This window comes from Podospora pseudopauciseta, chromosome 6 (assembly GCF_035222475.1).
Source record: "Podospora pseudopauciseta strain CBS 411.78 chromosome 6, whole genome shotgun sequence".
In the NCBI taxonomy this organism is placed as follows: Eukaryota; Fungi; Ascomycota; class Sordariomycetes; order Sordariales; family Podosporaceae; genus Podospora; species Podospora pseudopauciseta.
Window position 1 is genome coordinate 4097928 of NC_085895.1, and position 20724 is coordinate 4118651.

Genomic DNA, 20724 nt, shown 5'->3' on the forward strand with positions numbered 1-20724 from the left:
GAAAAACGCGATCATATGGTCCCACACCCTGCACTGCTTTGTTTTGGCCACAATGGCGGGTCAGGGGTTGAGGGCATCGCTGTACTTGTCGGTATCAAATTTGTTCGGCCGACTGTGCTCGACGATACTGGATGAGCAAGTTGCACCAATCACGAAATAAACAAGGGCTCTATGAGCCTAGATGAGATACCTGATGCTATGTTCAAGACTGCAAATAGATCGGGCATAAGGTAGGTTTGGCGCTATACTTTCTCCATCTCGATCATTTGCCAAAACTTGAATCCTCCACTGCTTTTGTGTCCACATACCTACCTGAGCAATGTCAGCAAAAGCTTCGTCCGTATCACTATCACATGAGAAGATGAGCTCAGTAGGCTCAGATTGGAAACTCACCAACGGCGCAGGCTACATCCTCGACCGTGACCGCAGCCACGCCGCCGCCTCTCGTCTCAACCTCCAGTTCTACCTCTGGAAAGACAGTCTTGGATTCAACATCCACCCGACCATCTCACAGTCACTATTTCCTTCCACCAAGAGCAATGAGCTCGTCGGCAGCCAAAGCCCCGTCGCGATCTGCGAGGTAGCCTCGGGGACTGGGATCTGGTTAACCGACGTTGCTCGCTCCGTCCCGCCGTCCACCATTCTCACCGGTCTGGACTACAACCTCTCGCAGTCCCCTCCGGCAGCATGGCTTCCCCCCAACATGTCCATGCGCCACTGGAACGTTTTCGACCCCGTGCCCGAGGACTTGGTCGGCAAATACGACTATGTCCATACTCGCCTGCTCGTCTTGGTAGTCGGAGAGTCCAAAGACCCGGGTCCAATTATAAGGAACATCTTCAAGTTACTCAAACCAGGCGGCTGGCTACAATGGGACGAGTTGGACACGGTGAATATGTCTATCCAAAAGGTCGACCCGGCACTCGAGACGCCAGCGTTGGAAGAGCTGAGGAAGTGGTCTTGGGCGGATGGGAGGCTGGACTGGACGGTGAAGCTGCCTGAATTTATGGAGAAGGAGGGGTTCACAGAGGTGAAGGGGGATTTATTTGGGGATCCGCCCGCGTTGGCGAGGGCGTTCACCGAGCAGCATTTGCTGACGGCGGAGGAGTTTGCGGAGGGGTTGATCAAGCTGGGGAAGAGGGAAGTGGGGGAGAAGTATTTTGGGTTGGTGCACAAGGCACACCAAGAGGCTATTGAGGGGGCGGCGCTGTGTGTGCCGAGGATTGTTTGTGTGGGGAGGAAGCCACTATAGGGAACGAGCATGATGTTTGACGATGATAAGAAATCACATGATACAAGGATATACCGTAAGAAATTTGCTAAATGAATGCGACTTATCTGAGACTGGTTTGAGCAAAGAAATTTCTAGGTACCTGGCAGGAATGGACCTCGACAGACAGAGGGGTTCGGGCACTCAGTCATGTGAAATATTGATGACGGGCTCGTCTTCAAATACCTGCATATCAGGAATGAGACAGCACCTAACCTGCAATCAAGCCGATTGATCTTGATGTGGGAAAGGCGGAAGATTGTGTGCATTCGACATTTCCATGAGGGTCGGTGACGGCTGACTTCTTCATACCTAATGTGCTGTGGTCTACAACGAATTCACTCTCAATCATCCGGGTCGTTGGTGAGATTTTTCTGCATGCTCCGAAGCCTCGGCCCGGGCCCGTACGGGTTTGGAAACTGACAAATGTGGGTGGAGGACGCATCACATCACAGCTCTCAGCACGCATAGCTGCAGCAGACACTAGAGATCTAGACCGTCTGTGATACCCACTTATCAGCTCAGCCAGCCATTCGGACGAATCACAGCATTGTTGCGACCCGTCAGCTCTGTGCAGTCTCAAAGGCTTGACTCCTTTCAGACAAAATGGGGTTTCTAATGCACAGTCAAACTCATAGTTGAGTTAAGCCTTCTGTAAAATTAATCAATATTGCGCTTTTGCGGCATTCTTCCTGTCACTAGAGAAGCGGAAAGGAAACAAGGAGTTAGACTCGAGCGATGAAGATGCATCATTACATCCAGTGGCAAGCTGAGCTATGCGAAAAGAGGGGTCCAGAGCACAGGAACATCCAGGCCGCTGAGGCCAGTTTGTCATGCTCAGTTGGAGTGCGAGGGCATATAAAACAAGACATCAAAACCCCAACTTTCGCTTGTTGTTCCCCAGCTCAATAGGTACCCATCAAAGCCCCGGTCGAACCCCCTCATACCACCAGCCCAACCCAGCACGATGTCGGAAGAGCGTCCCAGTCATGTTGTAATTCAGGGCATCCTGCCCAAGGAGGCTCCCGGCATCCGAAGAGAATTCTCCGACTGGGCCAAAGACCATGAGAACAACATTCAGGTGTCTCTCTTCATCCGCGCCCTGCAAAAGTTCTACGACATCCCCTACACTGAAACCCTCTCCTACTTCCAGGTCGCTGGTATCCACGGCTACCCCGGAAACCTGAAGTGGGACGGCGCCGTTGCTCCTCCTCACGACAGAGACGCGAGGCATTACATCTACTGCACCCACAATCACTTCAACTTTCCCACTTGGCACCGTCCTTACATGGTCCTGTTTGAGGAGACCCTCTGGAAGCTGATGGGGGAAATCATCGAGAAGGATCTCGAGTTTCACGACGATGCTGACAAGAAGCTGTGGCTTGAAGAGCGGAACAAGTGGCGACTTCCTTACTGGGATTGGGCTCTCAACTCGGCCCAGGGCAAGGTTCCTGATCTATTCGTTCCCTACAGCATCAACATCAGGCAGCCTGTGGGGAAAGGTGGATCTCAGCAGGAGTCGGAGAATGTCCCAAATCCGCTCGCCCGTTTCCAGGTCAAAGAAAACGGTGTGCCCATCAAGATGGGCAAGCTTCCCAAGAAGTACAGGGTTGATAGCGTCCCGTTGGGTGATGGCAGCTACCTGCCTGTAAGTCATTGAAACCGCTACCCTCGTGATTGCGCTCTAACAGTATTCGCACCACAGTGGGCAGATTGCTCCGGCACCAGCCGCTGGGGTATCAAGCCTCACACAAAGCCTGACGAATGGACCGAGGGCGTCAACAAGACCGAGATGATCGCCCCCGCCATCAACAACCACGAGTGGTACTTTTCGCCAGACAGAAGGAAGCCCGAAGACCGGAAGAAGAGAGAGGAGGCGATCTTCAAACATCCAGTTGGGGATCTCCTTCATCGCCTTTTCAAAATTGACAACTGGGAAGACTTCTCATCTACGCGAGTGAACCAGGCGCCAAGCGACATAGACTGGGAGAAGTGGGTCTCGCTGGAGTATGTCCACAACAACCTGCATGTGAGCTGAGTGTCCAGGTCCTTTTCCATGCCAAAGTCTCAGTTGAGCTGACGACAATCAGGGGTTCATTGGCGGCGACGGTGTCGAGGGCATTGGACACATGCAAAACGTTCCTTCGGCCGCGTTTGACCCCATCTTTTACATGCACCATTGCAACATTGATCGCATCACCGCCATGTGGCAGACGCTGCACGAGGGTGTCTGGTTTGAGAACGATGTTCTCGCCGAGAGAGAGCTCTACCCCTTCCGCGGGCCAAAGCTGGACGGCGAGATCGACTACTTCACGTCCAATGATGTGCGGGACTGGACCCGGTTCGGTTACCAGTACGAGATTCTCGAACTCAGAGAAGGGGAGACCGAGGTGGGACGCAAAAGGCGCATCAATGAGTTCATTGATAAGTCGTACTTCAGCACCTCCCATGTCTTGCTCAAGGACGAGGGTCACTTGTTTCACGATGGTTCAGATATCGAATCCTTCGCCGCCCGCAACGACTTTGAGGATTACATCATCGATGTCATCTATGACCGGCAAGTTATTCCTCTCACGTTGTTTGATCGCCCTATCCGTTGCTGACAGGGTCTCAAAGCTATGCTCTGAATGGAGATCCCTACATGGTCCATTTCTTCCTCGGTGCCCCGGTGCCTCAGCCCGAGTCCAACGGGGTGACGGCCAAGATAACCTTCAAGTCACCCAAGCACGTCGGGATGGTCTACAACTTCTCGACTCCTTGGCTCGGAAACGGCAACAACACCGAATCGGCCATGTCTGACGTGGAGTCTGACAGGGAGGAGCCTGAGCCGGAATCTGACCAGCCCACGTGCGGCAACTGCGTATCCCAGCAAGCGGAAAACATCCTCAGCAACGCCATGATTCCCTTGACGATCCCACTCTACAACGCCGCAGCAGACAAAGACATCGAGGGCCTCGAAAACATCCACCCGGATCAGGTCAGGGACTTCCTCGCCAACGAGCTTACCTGGGTTGCCGTGAGCGTGAGTAGCCACCTCTCTTCCAACTACAGGTCTAAACTGACTCCCGTGGTGCTGTAGACGAACGGCACAATCATCCCCTGGGAACGCCTCCCCAAGACCAAAGTTTTCGTCCTCAAGGGCAAGGCCAAGCATTACACTGAAAACTCGAAGCTGTCGTCGTACAAGGAGTATGACGCTTTGGGCCACATCACGCACAACAAGCCAGCCGGTGCTTCTCATGCCGACTATGGACAGTATGCTTGATTGGAGATTGGCCTGAGCAAGAAGGCATGGCTGGACAGTAGAGGGCAAGTGATCAATTTAATTCAGTACGTACGTGGTAGTCAAATGAATCGAAAGGTTTAGGGTACATTATACAATAAGTCCAGTCAGCTATAAGCCCGAACAACATCTTTGCGATGTAATATGGATATGAACAAGAGGCAGCGAAGTGAAATCGGCCGGTAAAATTCTTCCTTCCACCAATCTGGGTCTCGGTATTGGTGGCTTGATGAACTGCAACACCCTTGAACCCACAAGCTGAGTGGGCTCTTCTTCTGGCTCGTTCACTTTAGGTACCTGCGAGGAGTGCGGGGCTGAAAACTGAGTCATTGGCGTTAGCAGGGAGGGGATATAATCTTCAGTCTTGTAGGTTGAATACGTCAGATCGCCGCTTTGGGTGGGTGGAGTTGGTAGTTGGGGTGGGGATGACACCCTCCGGCGCCGAGGTCGTTGAGATCTCCTTTGCTGCCTTGGGTCTGAGGCGGCAGGCTCCGGTGTTGAGTGCTGGGAGCGCAATCGTTGTGATCGCCTGCGCGGCGTGTTGTCGGCTGCCGCTCCTTGCATGTCTTGGCGGATATCTCTTGGCGGCGTCCTGGGCACCCACCCACACAAGTTGTTGACTGTCGGACACATCTTTTGTATCAGGTTGCGCACATCGTCCAAAATGCGGTCGGACTCGATAGACATGGAGTAGTTCTCGAGGTACCGACAGAACATGCGATAGAACTGGAGGTATTGCCCTATTTCGACTTCGATTGGCGTCATCCATCTGATGCATTCGTCAGAATATGTGTCATGTTGGTCTTCTCTAGCATCCTGACAGGTCCGGACAGCGAGGTGCAAAATGTGGTTGATGGTGCGGTCTACGTGGTGGTCAACACCATAGGCGTGATGGAGCATGATAGCTTCAAAAAGCTGGTTGATATGTGGTAGCAGGTGCAGGTTGTGAAGCTTGGCGGGTGGGCTGTGCATCGCATGTCCAGCGGCACAGATGGTTTTGAAAGCATCTTTCCAGCGATATTCGTCCAGGTATTGTATTGCGGACGTTAACAGCTGGGTCTCTGAAGACGGCAGTCGTACATATGGCCCCAAAGGTGATGGTAGTGGCGAGGTTGATGGTGATGGTGATGGTGATGGTGATGGTGACGTGGTGGACATAATAATATGCCAAATTGTGGGCGGGATGAGGGTGTTGATGAAAAGGAGAATGGGGTTCGGTAAAAACAACAAGAATGGTGGGATGTTGGATGGATTGGGGGAGTGCAGCATCGGGGGAAGTGGATGGTATCAAAATGGGAGAAGAGAAGAGGTGCACAGGGGGGGAAGGTCGAAAAAAATGGGTGGACGGGGTTTTATACCTGCAAATTGTCAGTAAAGTCGACCAATGAGATATCGGTGCGAAATCGTACGTCCACGGGTCCTCTGATTTGTTTTAGAGCAGCAATATATCAGTAGCGGGTTGGAAGGGGTGGAATACGCAGTGGGTTGGTCCATTAGCTTAAAGCGGCGGGCACCCCCGGCTGGGCACCCACTCCCTCCCATCCACCCATATCCCCCCCTCCCCCCTCCCGCCTTCTCCCCAACATCAGCCCCTCCCCACTTCTCACTCTGTCTCATCAAAAGAAAATCCGACCTGTCGCCCGCCGAGAATTGATGCGCATCAGCGATCCATTTGCGTCTTTCTGGGATGCTTTCTGCGTGATAGTGACTGTTGGTGTGATGTTTGGGGGCAGATGGTGGAAGCAGACCTCACCATATATCGTATAGAATATGGTGTGCATCTTCTATATTGTGAATGGTGAGCACTTATTGATGGAGTGAAAGTCTTTTCATGTTCGAAGTTTTGTGGTTTGCTGATTAGGGGAGGAGTTGGACTTATCATTGACAATGGTCGCACACATATCTGTAAGTGGGCTGGTCAATGCTCAGTCCAGACTTGGTGCGAGTCAGGGGCTCCAGAGGAGCGCGGGCAAACACTGATGAATTAAAAGGAGAAAACCCTGTTGGGGTGTAATTGAAGCCCTTTTTATCGTTATAATGATGATTTTGAGAGACCATGCATCATTTTGAGATGGGCTGCGATGGAAAAAAGAGGTTGCTTGGGGGGCGGTTGTGGTAGATGGGATGAGATGTCGTTGGATGATTAGATAATCTCTGGACCCACCTTCAACCTCTGTTCTCAGCTGACCCATTCCCGACAAAAACAGCCATCCAAACTCTTTTTCAATGCCCATGAATCATATTTCAACCCCTATCAACCATCTTTCGAGGCCTATTCAGTCCATCGCCTCGTCCAGTGTGCTTACGTCAAAAGATGTTATACTATTTGACCTTGGTAGTATCAGAGTTTTGTTTGAGCTCTCCTAGCATCAGAATTGCACCCGCGCTTATACACGATGACCCTTTTGGCAAGTCGCGAAAAGTTGATGAAAATCGATGAAAATAGCTGCAATTGCGAGGCTTTTGAAGAAATAACCTGCAAGGCGCGCGGAAGAAAGGAGGGCCCAAAACCTACGGCACGCAACGAAGGGCATAATGATGAATATATGATATCGTGATGGCATGAAAGGAAGGAAAAGGCCAGTGGCCCAAGCTGCAAAGGACAAACAGGAGCAAAGTGGGTGGTCAGTGCCCACGCCGCCACAGTCTGTCCGTCTCTGTCAATCTGGCAAGCCTTTCATTCACCAGCCGCCAAGTCAGACGATATGATTGGCCGGATACAACTTAATAATATAGGCTCAATGGCGTTTCTGTATACGGGACCGAGAGATGTTGTTTGTGTATGTGCCAACAGCCTTCACGGTTTGTGACGGTTTGTCAACAAAGACCATCTTACAGCCCCTCTACGATTCTATCCAGCATCTGATCGTTAAACTTCCACAGCATGGTCGTAAAGTCAGCAGCAATCCCATTCCCGGTGAACCAAGTCGACCTCTTCCCTTGAAGGGCGTACATGTCCTCCATCCACCCCTCTCTCAGTTCCTGAGCGCTGACTCCGAAGCCGCCAGGGCCATGATCAGACCACGCAACAAACTCGACCTCTTCGCCCTCAAGGTCTGCCAAAGTCCCGGCGTCGACCATCGTTTGAATCGCTTTCCGTGCGACCTTTTTCGCTTTAGATGGAGGGAACGCGGTGTAGTTTGCGCCGCTGGATCCAAGACTGAAGAGTGGTGAGTCGGTGGCAAGGCTGGTGAAACTCAGGACGAAGGGGGTTTGGAGGAAAGGAGAGAGGGGGTTGGCGGTCGCTGACAAAGGAAGATTGCGGAGCTGAACGCCAGCGGGGAGCTTGGAGTGTTTCGCAATGGCGGTATGGCTTCGACCGTATTTTGGTTTGGAGAAGTGGGCTTTCTCTGCTGGGGTCAGGTCGAACGGGGCGAGGTTTTCTCTGGTTGGTGGAATGGCGAGGAGGAGCTTCTTGGCAATGATGAGCTTCTTGGTCGCCTTTCCTTTTCCTTTCCCCTTCCGACTCTTGCCGGGTTGCTCTTCGTCATCGTCGAGCCGAGCTGAGTCAACGACCAGTTCAATTCCAGAATTGCTCCTCTTCGAATTGACAACCTGAGAATTGTACAAGACATCTTTTCCGAGAAGAGTACTGATCTTATCGTACAGGAACTGGTTGCCGCCATCGATGCTGAACATGGCCACTTCGCCGAAGAAGACCTTGGACCATGCTGTCGGGAAAGCCTTGATGATGCTCAAGGTCAAAATGTCCTCAAAGTTGCCCCTGGACCCCACGCCGCCACCGGTGGACGGATACATGGTTGAGAGCATGGCTTCAATCCCGTGCTTCTTGGCAAACTGGCCGATTGGGAGCAAAAGGTCGGCTGGGATGTCTTTGCCAGCTGGCAAGCCCCAGTAGCCCGGTTGGGTCATGTTGTCCCAGCCATTTGCTGTCATTAGGTCGTGGAATTTCTTGACGGCAATCGGGCCAGCAGACTCATCAGGTGGCTGAAAGGTGCTGGTCATCTCTTGCCCAGAGGTGAAGTCGACGTATCGAACCTCGTTGCCTCCGGCGGGGAACCATGGCGAGAGCGTGACGTTTATTTCCGGGCGGCTGAAGAAGTCAAACGAGTCTAGGTAGGGAAAATAGAGGGCGAGACCGTAATCGTGGATTCTGCCGGTTGTTTTGTCGACATAGGTATCGACATGGCCGCCCAGAATTGGCTCCCTTTCAACGACTACCACGCTCTTGTTGTAATCCTGTCGCAACCGAACGGCTGCGTGAGCCCCTGACGCACCTCCTCCAACGATCGCCACATCTTTGTAGATGATGTCCTCGCGGCGGAAATCAGCACGGTTGATGCGGCCAGCAGATGCTGCCGAGATGGTGCCTGCAGTTAGAATAGTTGCTGTACGCATCCTGACCGGGGGTTGTCGCAGGGCCGCCGATGCGTTGGAGTTTGACGAGAAAGCCTGACAGCTAGGGGCACCAAGGGAGCCGTGAGTTGGACCTTCAAATATAGGTAGGTAAAGGACTGGGTCGCATCGACATTCCACTCTAACTGAATGGCAAAATAATATCGCCGGACACATGGCTATATGAAGAATGCTACCATGTGAAGACTGCAAGTCAGAAATTAGCAGCAATTAGCATTGTGGTTCTCCATCTGCAGGGACCTTGTGGTAACATGTACTCCGTTTGCAGAGTGGCCAATACCTGGTCGCCGTTATTGCCGGATTGTGCACCATGGTCGATAAGAACTTCTTTTGCTGGCAGTCTGACCGGCTGAAAGAGCTCAGATTATCCGATCTCGAGGCAATGTGAGCACTATCGAGGAGGCAAAGATATGAAAACGACTTGTTATTATTCCGGTATCATGATACTTCTATCTTCAAGCTTCCATGTGGGCTATTCCTCTGCGCTTCCACATCCCTTATCTCTACTCACTCCACAGCACTCTCTCCCCGCTAGTCCTACTAGGTATATAGTCCGGCCAACCCACCGTCCTAGTCATACTGGCTCCAGTCAATCGCGCCAACATCCTCATAGCAGGGAGCGTCAAGCTGGTGGATATTCAACTCGTCAACCCCCTCAAACACATCCTCAGGTAGCGTGGCACACTGCGCCAAGAATGTAACAGCGACGCAGTTCTCGGGAATAGACTCCACACTCGGGGCAACCTTGACCGCGTGCTGGGGACGACCATAGGCGGGCTCCGTCTCGTTGCAGACGATAAAGTAAGGGTAGGGAGTGAAAGCCTGTGCCCAAGGACTTCTCAAACCCCCCACCACTCCTGCGCCGATGTTGCCAGGGCCAAAGTTGAGACCGAGGTTGGTAGCGTGCTCGATGGGGCCCATGGGGAATCGCAGACCCATGGGGGTGGCACCGCCTTGGTATTTGATGGGAGGAAGACCAATCGAGGTAGCTTGGGCTGAGACATCACGGCCGGTGCCGTTGACGAAGAGGGTGGCTGCTGCGTCGACGCTGGGCACCAGGATGGCTGCGTTGAGACCGGCGCCGACGTGGACGCCGGAGAGGAACCAGTTATGGACGGGTGGGTCGAAGATGTTGGAGGGTGTGGATATATTGGCCACGAGCTTGAAGCCATTGGCGGTCGTGCGAGGGGGGTAGTTTCCTTGAAACTGGCGTTGTGTGAGTGAGAGGGGCGAGGCAACTGTCAGGCCAGCCATGAGGGCGGAGAAGAGCGCGGTGGTGAACATGGTGGGCGATTATGTGAATTAACTGTATTAAATATTAGACTTGTATGAGAGTAGATGAATGAGAAGCTCAAAAGTTGCTGAATGATGGGCCTGGGCATTTGACGGCATGGTGAACGTCTCGTCGAGTCTTCTTATACAGCGTTCGAAGACCAGTTGGCTACCTAGATTTCGGCCGAGCCACGGCGCTTCCTTTGAGCGACGCGACTAAATTTACATTCTCACTATCATCACATTACTGCTTGATCATTCTCATGTTCGTACCGGCGCTGAACTTGTGTCATCATCCTACCAATTAGCCGGCAGCCGAGGTGGCGGAGTCGAGCCAACAACCCGAGATGTGAACGGACACGAGGAAGATGGGGGCCAAAACAGATTGATGGGACTGTGGCTGGTGTCCAACAGTGAAGCAGTTAGTGCTCTCACCGCCCCTAGCGACCGTTAACAGCGTCGCATTTACTACGTTGCACAATCTGAACCTGGCGCCTGACGTTGGGTGCGCCATCCTTGTATCAATACGACACGACACTCCAAAATGATGCGCTAAAGATTCTATGATCCTTCTTGTACCACATACTATCTTGATGCACTAAGGTTTAGCAGATTGTAGGCCGGACTGATCGGGGGCGCCGTGGGCTCAAGGGTTCAGGGGCTCAGTCGATCCCCGGCATTTCCATCATGTTTGGAACTCAAAGGTATGAAGGAGAAGAGAGGAGAGAAACAACATGGAATAAATTGAATCGGCTATATGACTCACATGAACTCAACGAGCAGCTCCCTTCCCTAGCTACCTGACTGCTAATGTTGACAGGGTCCGTTTTCTATTCGGGATCGTGCTCAACCTCAAGGTGCAATGGGAAATCGTATACCTTATCTTATATGGTAAAGTATGTCATACATCCATCCATTTGTCTAGTTCCAAATTGGAGATTTCTTGGGTAGAACACCAATAAATTAAATCCATGCAATTGCTTGTCCAACTAAACGCATTAACAACAAGGGGTATCTCCAAATCACTTCCCGTCGACAGGTCCATCCACACACTCGTAACACGTTTCGCATTCCACATACAACAAACCCATGCATCAGAGACTCTTCCACAGCTTCTTATACCAGGGCAAAGTCGAGTCAATCTCCTCACCATCGGCGAGAGGTCGTCTTCCATCATCCAAATCCTTTCTCCTGCCCTCCTGAAGGTCGACTGTGTGAATGTTGACAGTTTTTGTCTTGTTCCAGAACTTGTAGACGACATAAATGACGCCGAAGAGAGGCAGTAGAATGTAGGCGTCGACAAAGTCGACGGCGTCAAAAGGCGCAAAGGTGGCCCAGCCCTGGATGAGGGCAAGGAAGATGTTAGTGCCGAGACCAAACCAGGCATTGTAGGGGTAGAGCATTGACTTGAAAGGCAGCTCGGAGTCGGAGTGTCCCTGAGCTGCCCAAGCCTTTCTGAAGCGGATATGAGTCCAGCTGATGGCGGCCCATACCAAAAAGGTAGAGACACCGCTGAGGTTGACAATGTAGGAGTAGGCATCCTGGGCACCCGTGCTGACATTCATCATGCTCAATGCACCAAACAGGTTGGTGAAGATGATGGCAGGGACGGGGACACCTCTCTTGTTGGTCCATCCCAAGAACTTGGGAGCCTTTTGAGTCTGAGCCATGAACAGAATGGTGCGACTGCCAATGAAGATGGAAGAGTTGACGGCGCTAAGGCAAGTGACAAGGATAAAAGCATTGATCAGATGCTTGCCGCCCTCCCACCCGGCGTTCGCGATGGCGATTGTCATGGGACTGCGCAACGCACGTTGTGTAGCCGATGTCAGGTCGGGGCTGTTGGCGGGGCAGACGAGCCCGAAGAAAAAGGCACTGCCCATGTACACCACCACAATGCGGATGAATACCTGTCGAATGGCCAATGGCACGGCGCGACGGGGATTCTTAGTCTCGGTGGCGGCGACGGCAACGGATTCGACTCCAGCGTAAAAGGTGCTGCAGAAAACAAAGACCGAGGCAACACCGCGGAAGCCATCCGTAAAGGCACCGGGGTCACGCCAGTAGCTGAATCCAATAGCTTCGGCGCCAATCACACCACCAGATGCGTAGCTGGCAATTGTTAGCACAAATGTAACCGACCCTCAAGTAATACTAGATTCTTACATCAGGCTGAAGAAGAAGAAGGCGATCAAGCCAACAAGCTTGAAAAGCGCCAGCCAGAACTCGGCCTCGCCAAAGGTTTCGACACCCAACATCTGGAAGGCGGTGAAGGAGAACTGTGGGCAAAGTATCAGCATAAAGCCCATATATCCCACGCTATGGAGGACTCACCCAAAAGATCAAGAACCACCCCCAAATGGGAATGGCATCCGTCCAGTCAACCATGATGCTCGAGATGACGTTGTACTCGTTCGCCAAGACACAGAACCAAATGATAAAGTAATTCCACCCAACAGCCACACCAAACGCCTTGTCAACGAATCTGTCTGACAGCCCGGTAAAAGCACCGCCGGTCGGGTACAGCGTGGTGAGTTCACCCAGACTCTGCATGATGGAAAAGGCAATGATACCAATCACGCCAAAGCCAATCAAAAGAGCAGCCGGGCCACCATTTGCCAGAGCTCGGCCCGATCCAATCAGAAGACCGGGTCCAATGATGCCGGCGAGAGCCATCATGGAAAGGTGACGGGTCTTGAGGCCGCGCTTCACGCCCGAGTTTGGGTCAATGGCGGCAAAGTCGTCCGACTCGGAGCCGGATATACCGGCATTGTTCTCGACAGCTACGCCATCCTCAGACCCCTTTTTCGAGACTGGTACATCTTCACCACGCTTTCCGCGCAAGGCGGAGAAGGATGGGAAGCCCATATTCGAGAGGTGCTCGGTACGTCGTGGTGAAGGTGATGTCGGAATGTAGACCCAGATTGGGAAGGTCGAGGTGTTGATCCGGGTCACTCCTTGACAGCAGATCGTGGAGAGACACAACAGACACCAGTGAGACGCGAGAAACTGGGGAAAGCAACGATGTTTAAACTTTGAGCTCAAGACAGACCCTGCATGCTGCCATGCAAGTCTGTCCCAGGATCATGGGTGGTGTCGTTGCCCAGACTCCACTAGTCGTCGTGTCGACATGGCACTCTCGCTGCGTCGTACTGCATTCGGATTGTCTATTGTCCATAGACGTGGTGCGGGGACGTCGCGTGGGATGGAGGTACGAAGGTGCATCAGGAAGCATCAAGCGACCACTAACAGCTTGTCGTAGTTTGTTTGCGGTAGTCGTGATAGTGACGGGTGATTGTGGCATTATTCCTGGCACAGATTGCGCAATTGCACTGGCGTCCAGGTCGACGTCGTCGTGAGTGGGTCTGATTGGCCTGCCAAGGGGGAGAGTGGGGGTCGTTCAGCAGCTTGATCCCGCGGAGCATCCACTTTTTACCTGTTGGCTTTGAAGGCTTTGGACTACGCTTTCACGCTTTGTCGACCACGGGGAAGGGCTAAGAATTGGAATCACGCAACCGACATGGCAAGATTCGAAGGAGACACCTAACAGAAATGCCGGGGTAGTTTGACCGATTCCGGCCACCCGACTCCCTGTCCACGGCCCGGCACCTGGATATGACGTCACTCACTCGGCTCGAAAAAACACTTGCCGGAAATAATATCATCCCATCAATGAACGCGTCTCTATCAAATATCAAATCCACTTAAAAGGGTTCGACCGAAGCATGCGAATCCCGCACAAACTTGCGGATGTTGCGCCAGATCTTGGCGTTGCGCTACGAATGAAACGGGTCAGCAACCGACATCTTCCTTCCAGTCAATGCCTTATTCACATACCTGTTTGGCGGCGTCCTCGGCGTAGTCCTTTCGCTCCTCAAACACCTCAGTGAACCGGCGAAGGTCTCCCTGCATTTGGGTGCGCCAAGACTTGTCTCCATCTTGGACGATCGAATCCAGCTTGTCGATCAAAGGACCCAGGGAGTCGACCGTCGTGGTGAATAGCTTGGCCAGCTCCCGAGCGACCTTCAACCGGGTCCGGGCGCTCAAGACTTCAGTGTACAGCTCCACGAGAGGTTCGCCCTTGAGTCTGAGTCCAGGTTGGAGCAGTTCCGAGACTTTCTTGAGCTCGGCAGCAGCTGTCAGGACGTTGTAGTAGACCACGGTGACCATCTTGCTGAGTAGGGCGGCATCTTTGATCCACTCCCTTTTCTCCGCGTCCATCAGGTAGAGCTCATCGGTCATGGATGACTGGGAACAAACGGGTTAGTGAAATCGATGCCAAGTTTGGGACGTCAACGGTTCGCAAACCTTCATCGTACGCTCAAGACAAGCACCAAAGCTGTTGTACGTCGTCGCCATTTCCTCAGAAAGCACCACACACCTCTCCATCTGTCTCCCAGCAGCCCCAAGAGGCCTTTCGAATCCACCAACGGGTCCCTCTCTGTACTCAATGGTAGCCCGCTCGATAAAGTTGGACGTGATTTCCGATCGCTCGATGATTTCCTTGAGATTGGCTGTAATCCCCCGGAGGTTGCGGAGCCCGGTAGAGGCAAGGTTAAGAATTTCGCGGACGGGCTTTGGCATCTCAGAAGGACTGAGCCTACAGCAGCAATTCAGTAAAAGATGATGAGTGGTGGACGATACAGAATCAGGAAAATACTTACCGCTCACCCTGACGGCCGGACAACCATCCATACTTCCTGACCTGCTCGTTCTCAAGCAAAGCCGTGTAGTAAACCGAGCCCAGCTTGTGAATCCATCTGGGCAACACGGCCATATTGTGGTCCCAGTTCTTGCGCTCACCACAGAGGATGCCCTCCAGTGCGATCTGGACGGAATGAGTGTTAATGGTTGGCATGGTTGCTTGTCTCTTGAGATGGCAAGTCTGCGATGTGTGGAGTGGTCGAGAGGAAGATGAGAGGCCGACTGAAAAGCCAACAGAGAAAGCTTTTATCCTGGTCTACTATGATATTCACTTTGGTCCGTCTGTGTGGGAACAATCCGGTGAGTGTCTGGTGGGGCCGTGAGATGTTCCAGAATGCGAGTGAATACATGGGTGTAAACAGATGCTCCTACCTATTTAACTGCTTAAAAGTTGCTGCCTGTCACGTCTTGGGATGAACCAGAGCAGCCTTTCCCTCTGTTCTTGATGTGGCTGACGGTGCACCCCAGGGCAGTTGCGAGAAGCACACGGAAGACTGGCTGTCGTGATGAATCCGTGAACAAACTCTATCGGCTGCAGACTTATCACCAGCCAGAGAGCTCACAAGTCTTGATTCCACTACAACAGGTATCGTACTGCGCATTGGGAATCGCTCAATTGGATCCTCCACACCGAAATGTCTTCCGCCTTAAGACTAGCCCTACACAGACTTGTTCACTTCAACGCTTTCATCAGGCAACCTTCTGCGAGTGCTGCGCATGTGAAGAAAGACTTGAAATGTAACATCACCAAAAAGGTATGTTTCAAGGAAAAAGAGAGAAAAATAAACTCCTCCGGGAAGGCTCGAACTTCCAACCTCCTGATTAACAGTCAGACGCGCTAGCCAATTGCGCCACAGAGGATCTGTTGTGCGGGCCTCGAACTAGTGGCTATGTGCCAAACCGTCTTGGCACCTTCAGCTGCCCTTTTCACCCTATAATGTTGACCCCCCGGACTTCACTCCTAGAAACAACCACTTCATTCCCGTCGATCTTCACCCGAAGACTCTTTGCAGCCTTTTCCATCACCTCCCTGGGCCCGAGTCCGCCGCCAGCCTCACTTCGACATTGTTGACCAAGAGCGAGGAGAGGGGCAATGGCAGCGTCTTTGTAGTCAAAAAACATCTCACTATAGTCAGATCCTCCCTCGTGTCTGGCTGTCTTGCGCATTCTGACTTGTCCAATAATGGTGGCAACCAAGAAGATGGACGCGACGAGTAGCTCAACCGCCAAAAAGGTCAGCCACGGCCAGGTGATTTGAACATAGGATTCCTGCTTCCACGCCTGCCCTGTGACATTGAAAGCATCGCTGGACAGCTGGAGTTCTTGATCGGTCGTTCTAAGTCTGAGGGAGTGTCAGTCAAAGCAACATGCCCGGTCATGTGAAGAGAAACATACCGGTAAGAGATACTCGTGGCGATATTTTTGAAGAGATATGTCATGGTATCTATTCGCGCCGTCGTGTTGATGATGGTCGTCTCGGTGTACAAGACCATCTGCATGATGGTTTTGATAAAATCACTTCTTGTTACAACCCCACGACTGGGCGAGTCCCACGGCTCGTAGTATGTTTCGCGCCCAGATCCCATCATGTATGTCTTCATCTCGCCCGCGATGAACTCCATGGCACGGTAGTTGGCACTGAAGCTCCCCGACGGAATCGAAGAGTTGGGTGGGCTCTCGAGATGCAGCGTGATATTCCACTTGGACGACGGGCTATGACGGCATCCAGTGGGCACGCCTACTTTGGAGCTGCAGTTCATGTTGAGGAAGAAGTCAGAGTCCTCCGGTGTTGGCTGTGAAGTGGTAGCAATAAGCTGGTTGTCGTGTATACCATTTCGGACAGTGGTGTTGTAGGTTTGGACGCATAGGTGAAACAGAAACTCGAGGGCTTCGTGTCGAAACTGGTGTGTTGCACTGGCAATGTTGGAGCCGTTGGACATATCTGTCAGCTGCCGCATGTTCTCGTCGTTCTGTGGGATAGGGACAGTGTAGAGCTCCACAAACGACGCTATCCGTGTCGCCATCAAAGTGGGATTGTCTGCAAACCCAACGGTCTGGTTGCCCACGAGCATATCGGACATAGCAGCCATTCGACTTTGGTGAACCAGATCGACGTGCGTGCCGGGGAGAGAGGCGTTCCATATAGTGCGTCTGGGGTAAAAGGGATCGCCCATCATAACCACAGACCCGTTGTTCTTGACAACAGCCTCCTCTCCAGGCTCCGGACCCGGCCAGCTTTGCACGACTATCGCTGAGGAAATGTCTACCATCTCCACACAGACGCCCAAGGAGTGGAACACATCAAAGGTGCAATTGCCAGTCGGACAGGTCGCTCCAGTAGGTGCCATGCGTACTCTGCGGCTTTGCTTTCCGTCGGGAGTAATGGCTTCCAGCATTGCAGTGCGCGTCGCAAACGTGACTTCATCTCTGGGCGACATGACGGTGCGAACCGCTGGAACTTCTGCAAGCTCGGCTGCCACAACCTCCCTAACTGGGTAGCTGATGGCCAACTGTGTTATTGGAGATGTCACCACACTTATGATGGTAATGAAAGCCCCAATGACGACGATATGCTTCGTACGGATTCGAGTGAGCAAAACGATAGAGCCCCACGGTCCCCTGCTTGCTTGGTCGATGACGTGAAAGTCGTGCAGCGGTCTTTCGTCCAGGAACCAGGACCACTGAGCTTGGCTAATTGCTATTGATACTGGAACCATGAAGGCTGCTTTGGAAAGGGTGGTGAAGAAAGCAAGAAAGGTGTTGAGTGAGATTTTCAGTGGCCAATCTGGTAGTTTCTGGCGGTCGAACTTGAAGAGTGTGACGACTATGGTGATAAAGGCAAGTAGGCTGAGAAGAACGCATAGCATCTCCAGCATCCATATCCTCCAGAGTGGTTTGGTAAAGGCACTACTCGCGGCTTCAGACCAGTGACTCGAGACCCGTACACCCTTCAGTTCCTGATTGGGGTCGTGGGTGAAGGCAGGTTGTGGCCCTTCTTGCCCTCGTTTGCTGCTCGCAGCGCTTGGACCTTCCAGAGTGTTAACCCATTGAGTCGTGCTGTCAAAGTCCCTTGTCGACGGGGCAGCATCATAAAGTCCTGAAGGAACTCCGGTGTATAGATCTGCCACAGGCCCATAGCCGTGTCCATGATGGTAGATGTGGTTGGCGTTTAAATGATCCATTGCCTTTCGGCTGTCATCAACCCATGTAAGAGGCTGAGTCTTGAGTCAAGGGAAACAAGAATGTTTTGGTAATATACAACCAAAGATGCTGTGAATGGTTCGTTAGAAAGAGCGCAAAGTGGACGACGCCCTTTCAGTCACATGGAATAAATATATCCAGCATGGGCGCCTGGCATCTTAAGCTAGAATGTACCAGTCCTGGCCATGAAAATGCAGTGCAAGCTGCCCGTTTAGTTTTGTCCAATGGGCGTCAGACCATCAACTGGCAAGGATATTGTTTGTGACTTACTTGCCTAGACCCGAGCACGGAGCCTTCCGTGTTGATGCAGTGGGTGAGTCAGGGTACGATGTCGATCGTCAATCATCGTTGGATTTGGTCCAATAGGTTCATAGATGTAGTGTAGCACTGCATGATTCTATTTCGGTGAGATCGCACAACATGGCGCCAATGCTTTACTTGAAACTCGAGTCCCTGAACCTGCAGCCTGGTTTGCGTGACCCTTATCCCACCAAAGCGAGTAGCACATAGAAGAGCATACAGTATCACCTCAGGCTGTGGATGAGGAAGACGTCAAAACGCATCCTACTTGAAGCGTTGCCACAAGAAAAGGGCAGAGATATGAAATAGGCTCGTTAGGATAAAAGACCTTTTCCCAAACATGTCTTGCTACAATCTCACCTCATCCGACGGTCACTCTTTGAACCCCCTCTTCACCCAGAAACCCACCCGGCATATAGCCCACTCCAATTCGCTGATAGATCGTCTCATGGCCAACGCCCTCAGTAAGAGCCGTGATAATAAGCAAGTAATGCGTTCTGTGCTCCACAGGCACAATCTCCCCCTTTGCTATCCGTCTGGTCCCCACAACCACCGCTTTCCACCCTTCCCATCCCGTAACTCCTTGTGCATTCCCAGCGTCCAGAATAACATCAACACTCTCTCCCGGCTCGCCAACAGGCTCAAAAACAAATGGTCGTGCCATCGCTTTCAACACGGCTGTCTCATTTGAGGGATCATTGCGACCCGAGCCGGGAGAACAAAACGGGTCAAGCACCGCATCATTCCTCCAGTCGACACCTCCAAGAGGTAAGTCCAGGTAGTCAATCGCACCATCATACGCCATCCAACTCCAGCTGGGCAAGCTCTTCCCTTCCTTTTGCTTGGCTTTCGAAAAGTCCACCCTGTTCAATGTCGATGCCTCGGCGCCACGTCTCCAGAGCAGTGATCGAGACAACAAGCTGCCGCCGTCATGGAAAACTCCATACCCGCCTTTGGCCTTCAGGTTGTTGATCATTCGCTGCTCAAGTCCGGCTATGGCAACGGGGCGATCGGTGAGGCGGGTGAAGTTGAGGCGGGAATATTGTCGGTACAGGTCCTCGTAGAAGCGGATGCGCTCACCTCGGTCGAAACCTTTGTCGGAGAGGGAGCTTGATAGTTTCGATGGGAAGGACGGGTCGCCGAGAAAGGAGACAAGTTTACTGTGTTTTTTTGTCAGTATGACCGAGGACAAAATTCAAGTAGAGTTTGAGGCAGGGGCGGTGTAAACAACAGGCGAAGTGGGGCGCAAGAAAGGTTCAGTGGTTCAGGGGTAAAAACACCAGACATACTTGTCAATCTTGGTCAGGGTTTCGCATCTCACTCCGCAGCCGCACTCCCAGTAGGTTTGCCAGTCGGTAAAGTAGATTGTCCTTCGGGCCAAGGCGCGTTCTTGCAGGACCCAACCCCTCTTACTCAAGGGCCCATTCAGCACGTGCTCCGCAAAGTTGTCAATAAACCGGCAGACGTACAGACTGCCCTTCTGGGTGGAACTACTGGACTCGCCACGTAGTTGAAGGAATTGCCTTTCCTTTCTGGTTCTGAGAAACCCATCCCTTTGCCCTCGTGCGCTACTTGCGGCAATGACACAGTAGGCTGCGCTGAAGACATCTTCCATTCTCTTGGCTTCCTTCTCAAAGTCGCCGTCGGGCCCTTGGATGATACATATGGAGTCTATCCATAAATACCGAACACCTAGAGCACGAGTGGCGGCTATTGCGTCACGGAAGGTGTCAGGGAAGTTGGGGCTCCGCACAGGAATAGCTGCTTTGTGTTGAGCAAGGTTGTGAGGAAAAGTACAAAACGAATGGCCTTGGCCCCAAGGATGCGAGAGAGCAATGTATTTGACGGTCTCCGTAGTTGTTGTTTGGATGAGACGCACGACGGGAGCGTCAGGGCTGCCAAGATCAATAAGTCTGGTGGGAGGTGGGTATTTCTTCACCGGATCGCATCCTCGGTGGTTCTCGTCACAGTCGTTAAGCCATTCTGTCAGAAAGGCAAAGTGGGTCGTCGAAGCAGGCGCTGGAAGGCTGGGAAACCCAATCTGAATGTGATTGGAGTTTGACGCCATGAAATCTTTTCCTCGTTAGTACCTAATACAGGTTGACCGGGGTATAGAATTGGCGAGCACTGACCAGGGCTTCGGCAGATTGACAAGACCGGAATGGGATTCTCGTTAAGCTTGAGCATTGACTGCTCGCGGTCGAAGCGGACTGTCTGTACCAGGCCCCGGTTGATATGGTGGCATGCCTCGTACCTCAACTTGCAGAAATCACACAGGGCACGCTTGACATCGAGCTCTGCCAGAGTGTCTGTAATG

At 52.4% G+C, this 20724-nt stretch overlaps 9 protein-coding genes and 1 non-coding gene across 10 annotated transcripts; 3 read left to right on the forward strand and 7 right to left on the reverse strand.

The window, feature by feature from the left end:
* Nucleotides 1-319: 319 nt before the first annotated feature.
* Nucleotides 320-1252, forward strand: QC763_610390 (uncharacterized protein; the record flags this gene model as incomplete). Its single annotated transcript, XM_062914861.1, has 1 exon — nt 320-1252. The coding sequence occupies one exon, from the start codon at nt 320-322 to the stop codon at nt 1250-1252; it is 933 nt and encodes a 310-aa protein (XP_062763630.1).
* A 479-nt stretch (nt 1253-1731) lies between these two features.
* On the forward strand, nt 1732-4562 carry QC763_610400 (uncharacterized protein). Its single transcript, XM_062914862.1, has 5 exons — nt 1732-2918; nt 2976-3299; nt 3361-3848; nt 3887-4292; nt 4350-4562. Exons 1-5 carry the CDS (start codon nt 2238-2240, stop codon nt 4533-4535), a joined length of 2085 nt encoding a protein of 694 aa, XP_062763631.1. The 5' UTR covers nt 1732-2237; the 3' UTR covers nt 4536-4562.
* Nucleotides 4563-4911: 349 nt separating this feature from the next.
* On the reverse strand, nt 4912-5711 carry QC763_610410 (uncharacterized protein; the record flags this gene model as incomplete). Its single annotated transcript, XM_062914863.1, has 2 exons — nt 4912-5145; nt 5208-5711. The coding sequence occupies 2 exons, from the start codon at nt 5709-5711 to the stop codon at nt 4912-4914; spliced, it is 738 nt and encodes a 245-aa protein (XP_062763632.1).
* A 1674-nt stretch (nt 5712-7385) lies between these two features.
* On the reverse strand, nt 7386-8912 carry QC763_610420 (uncharacterized protein; the record flags this gene model as incomplete). The annotated part of the gene is made up of 1 exon (XM_062914864.1): nt 7386-8912. The coding sequence occupies one exon, from the start codon at nt 8910-8912 to the stop codon at nt 7386-7388; it is 1527 nt and encodes a 508-aa protein (XP_062763633.1).
* Nucleotides 8913-9500: 588 nt separating this feature from the next.
* On the reverse strand, nt 9501-10214 carry QC763_610430 (uncharacterized protein; the record flags this gene model as incomplete). Its single annotated transcript, XM_062914865.1, has 1 exon — nt 9501-10214. The coding sequence occupies one exon, from the start codon at nt 10212-10214 to the stop codon at nt 9501-9503; it is 714 nt and encodes a 237-aa protein (XP_062763634.1).
* Nucleotides 10215-11081: 867 nt separating this feature from the next.
* AGP3 (General amino acid permease) lies at nt 11082-13722 on the reverse strand. The gene is made up of 3 exons (XM_062914866.1): nt 12537-13722; nt 12369-12481; nt 11082-12314 (listed from the first exon to the last, which is right to left on the reverse strand). The coding sequence occupies exons 1-3, from the start codon at nt 13068-13070 to the stop codon at nt 11297-11299; spliced, it is 1665 nt and encodes a 554-aa protein (XP_062763635.1). The 5' UTR covers nt 13071-13722; the 3' UTR covers nt 11082-11296.
* A 128-nt stretch (nt 13723-13850) lies between these two features.
* QC763_610445 (uncharacterized protein) lies at nt 13851-15060 on the reverse strand (the record flags this gene model as incomplete). Its single annotated transcript, XM_062914867.1, has 4 exons — nt 13851-13978; nt 14040-14450; nt 14511-14802; nt 14867-15060. 4 exons carry the CDS (start codon nt 15058-15060, stop codon nt 13907-13909), a joined length of 969 nt encoding a protein of 322 aa, XP_062763636.1. The 3' UTR covers nt 13851-13906.
* Nucleotides 15061-15693: 633 nt separating this feature from the next.
* Nucleotides 15694-15767, forward strand: QC763_0100940. The gene has a single exon. It is a non-coding gene; the product is annotated as a tRNA-Asn (tRNA).
* A 66-nt stretch (nt 15768-15833) lies between these two features.
* On the reverse strand, nt 15834-18286 carry QC763_610450 (uncharacterized protein; the record flags this gene model as incomplete). The annotated part of the gene is made up of 2 exons (XM_062914868.1): nt 16302-18286; nt 15834-16248 (listed from the first exon to the last, which is right to left on the reverse strand). Exons 1-2 carry the CDS (start codon nt 18086-18088, stop codon nt 15834-15836), a joined length of 2202 nt encoding a protein of 733 aa, XP_062763637.1. The 5' UTR covers nt 18089-18286.
* A 482-nt stretch (nt 18287-18768) lies between these two features.
* QC763_610460 (uncharacterized protein) lies at nt 18769-20475 on the reverse strand (the record flags this gene model as incomplete). Its single annotated transcript, XM_062914869.1, is given in 4 exon segments — nt 18769-19499; nt 19518-19567; nt 19697-19883; nt 19899-20475. 4 exon segments carry the CDS (start codon nt 20473-20475, stop codon nt 18769-18771), a joined length of 1545 nt encoding a protein of 514 aa, XP_062763638.1.
* Nucleotides 20476-20724: the final 249 nt, after the last annotated feature.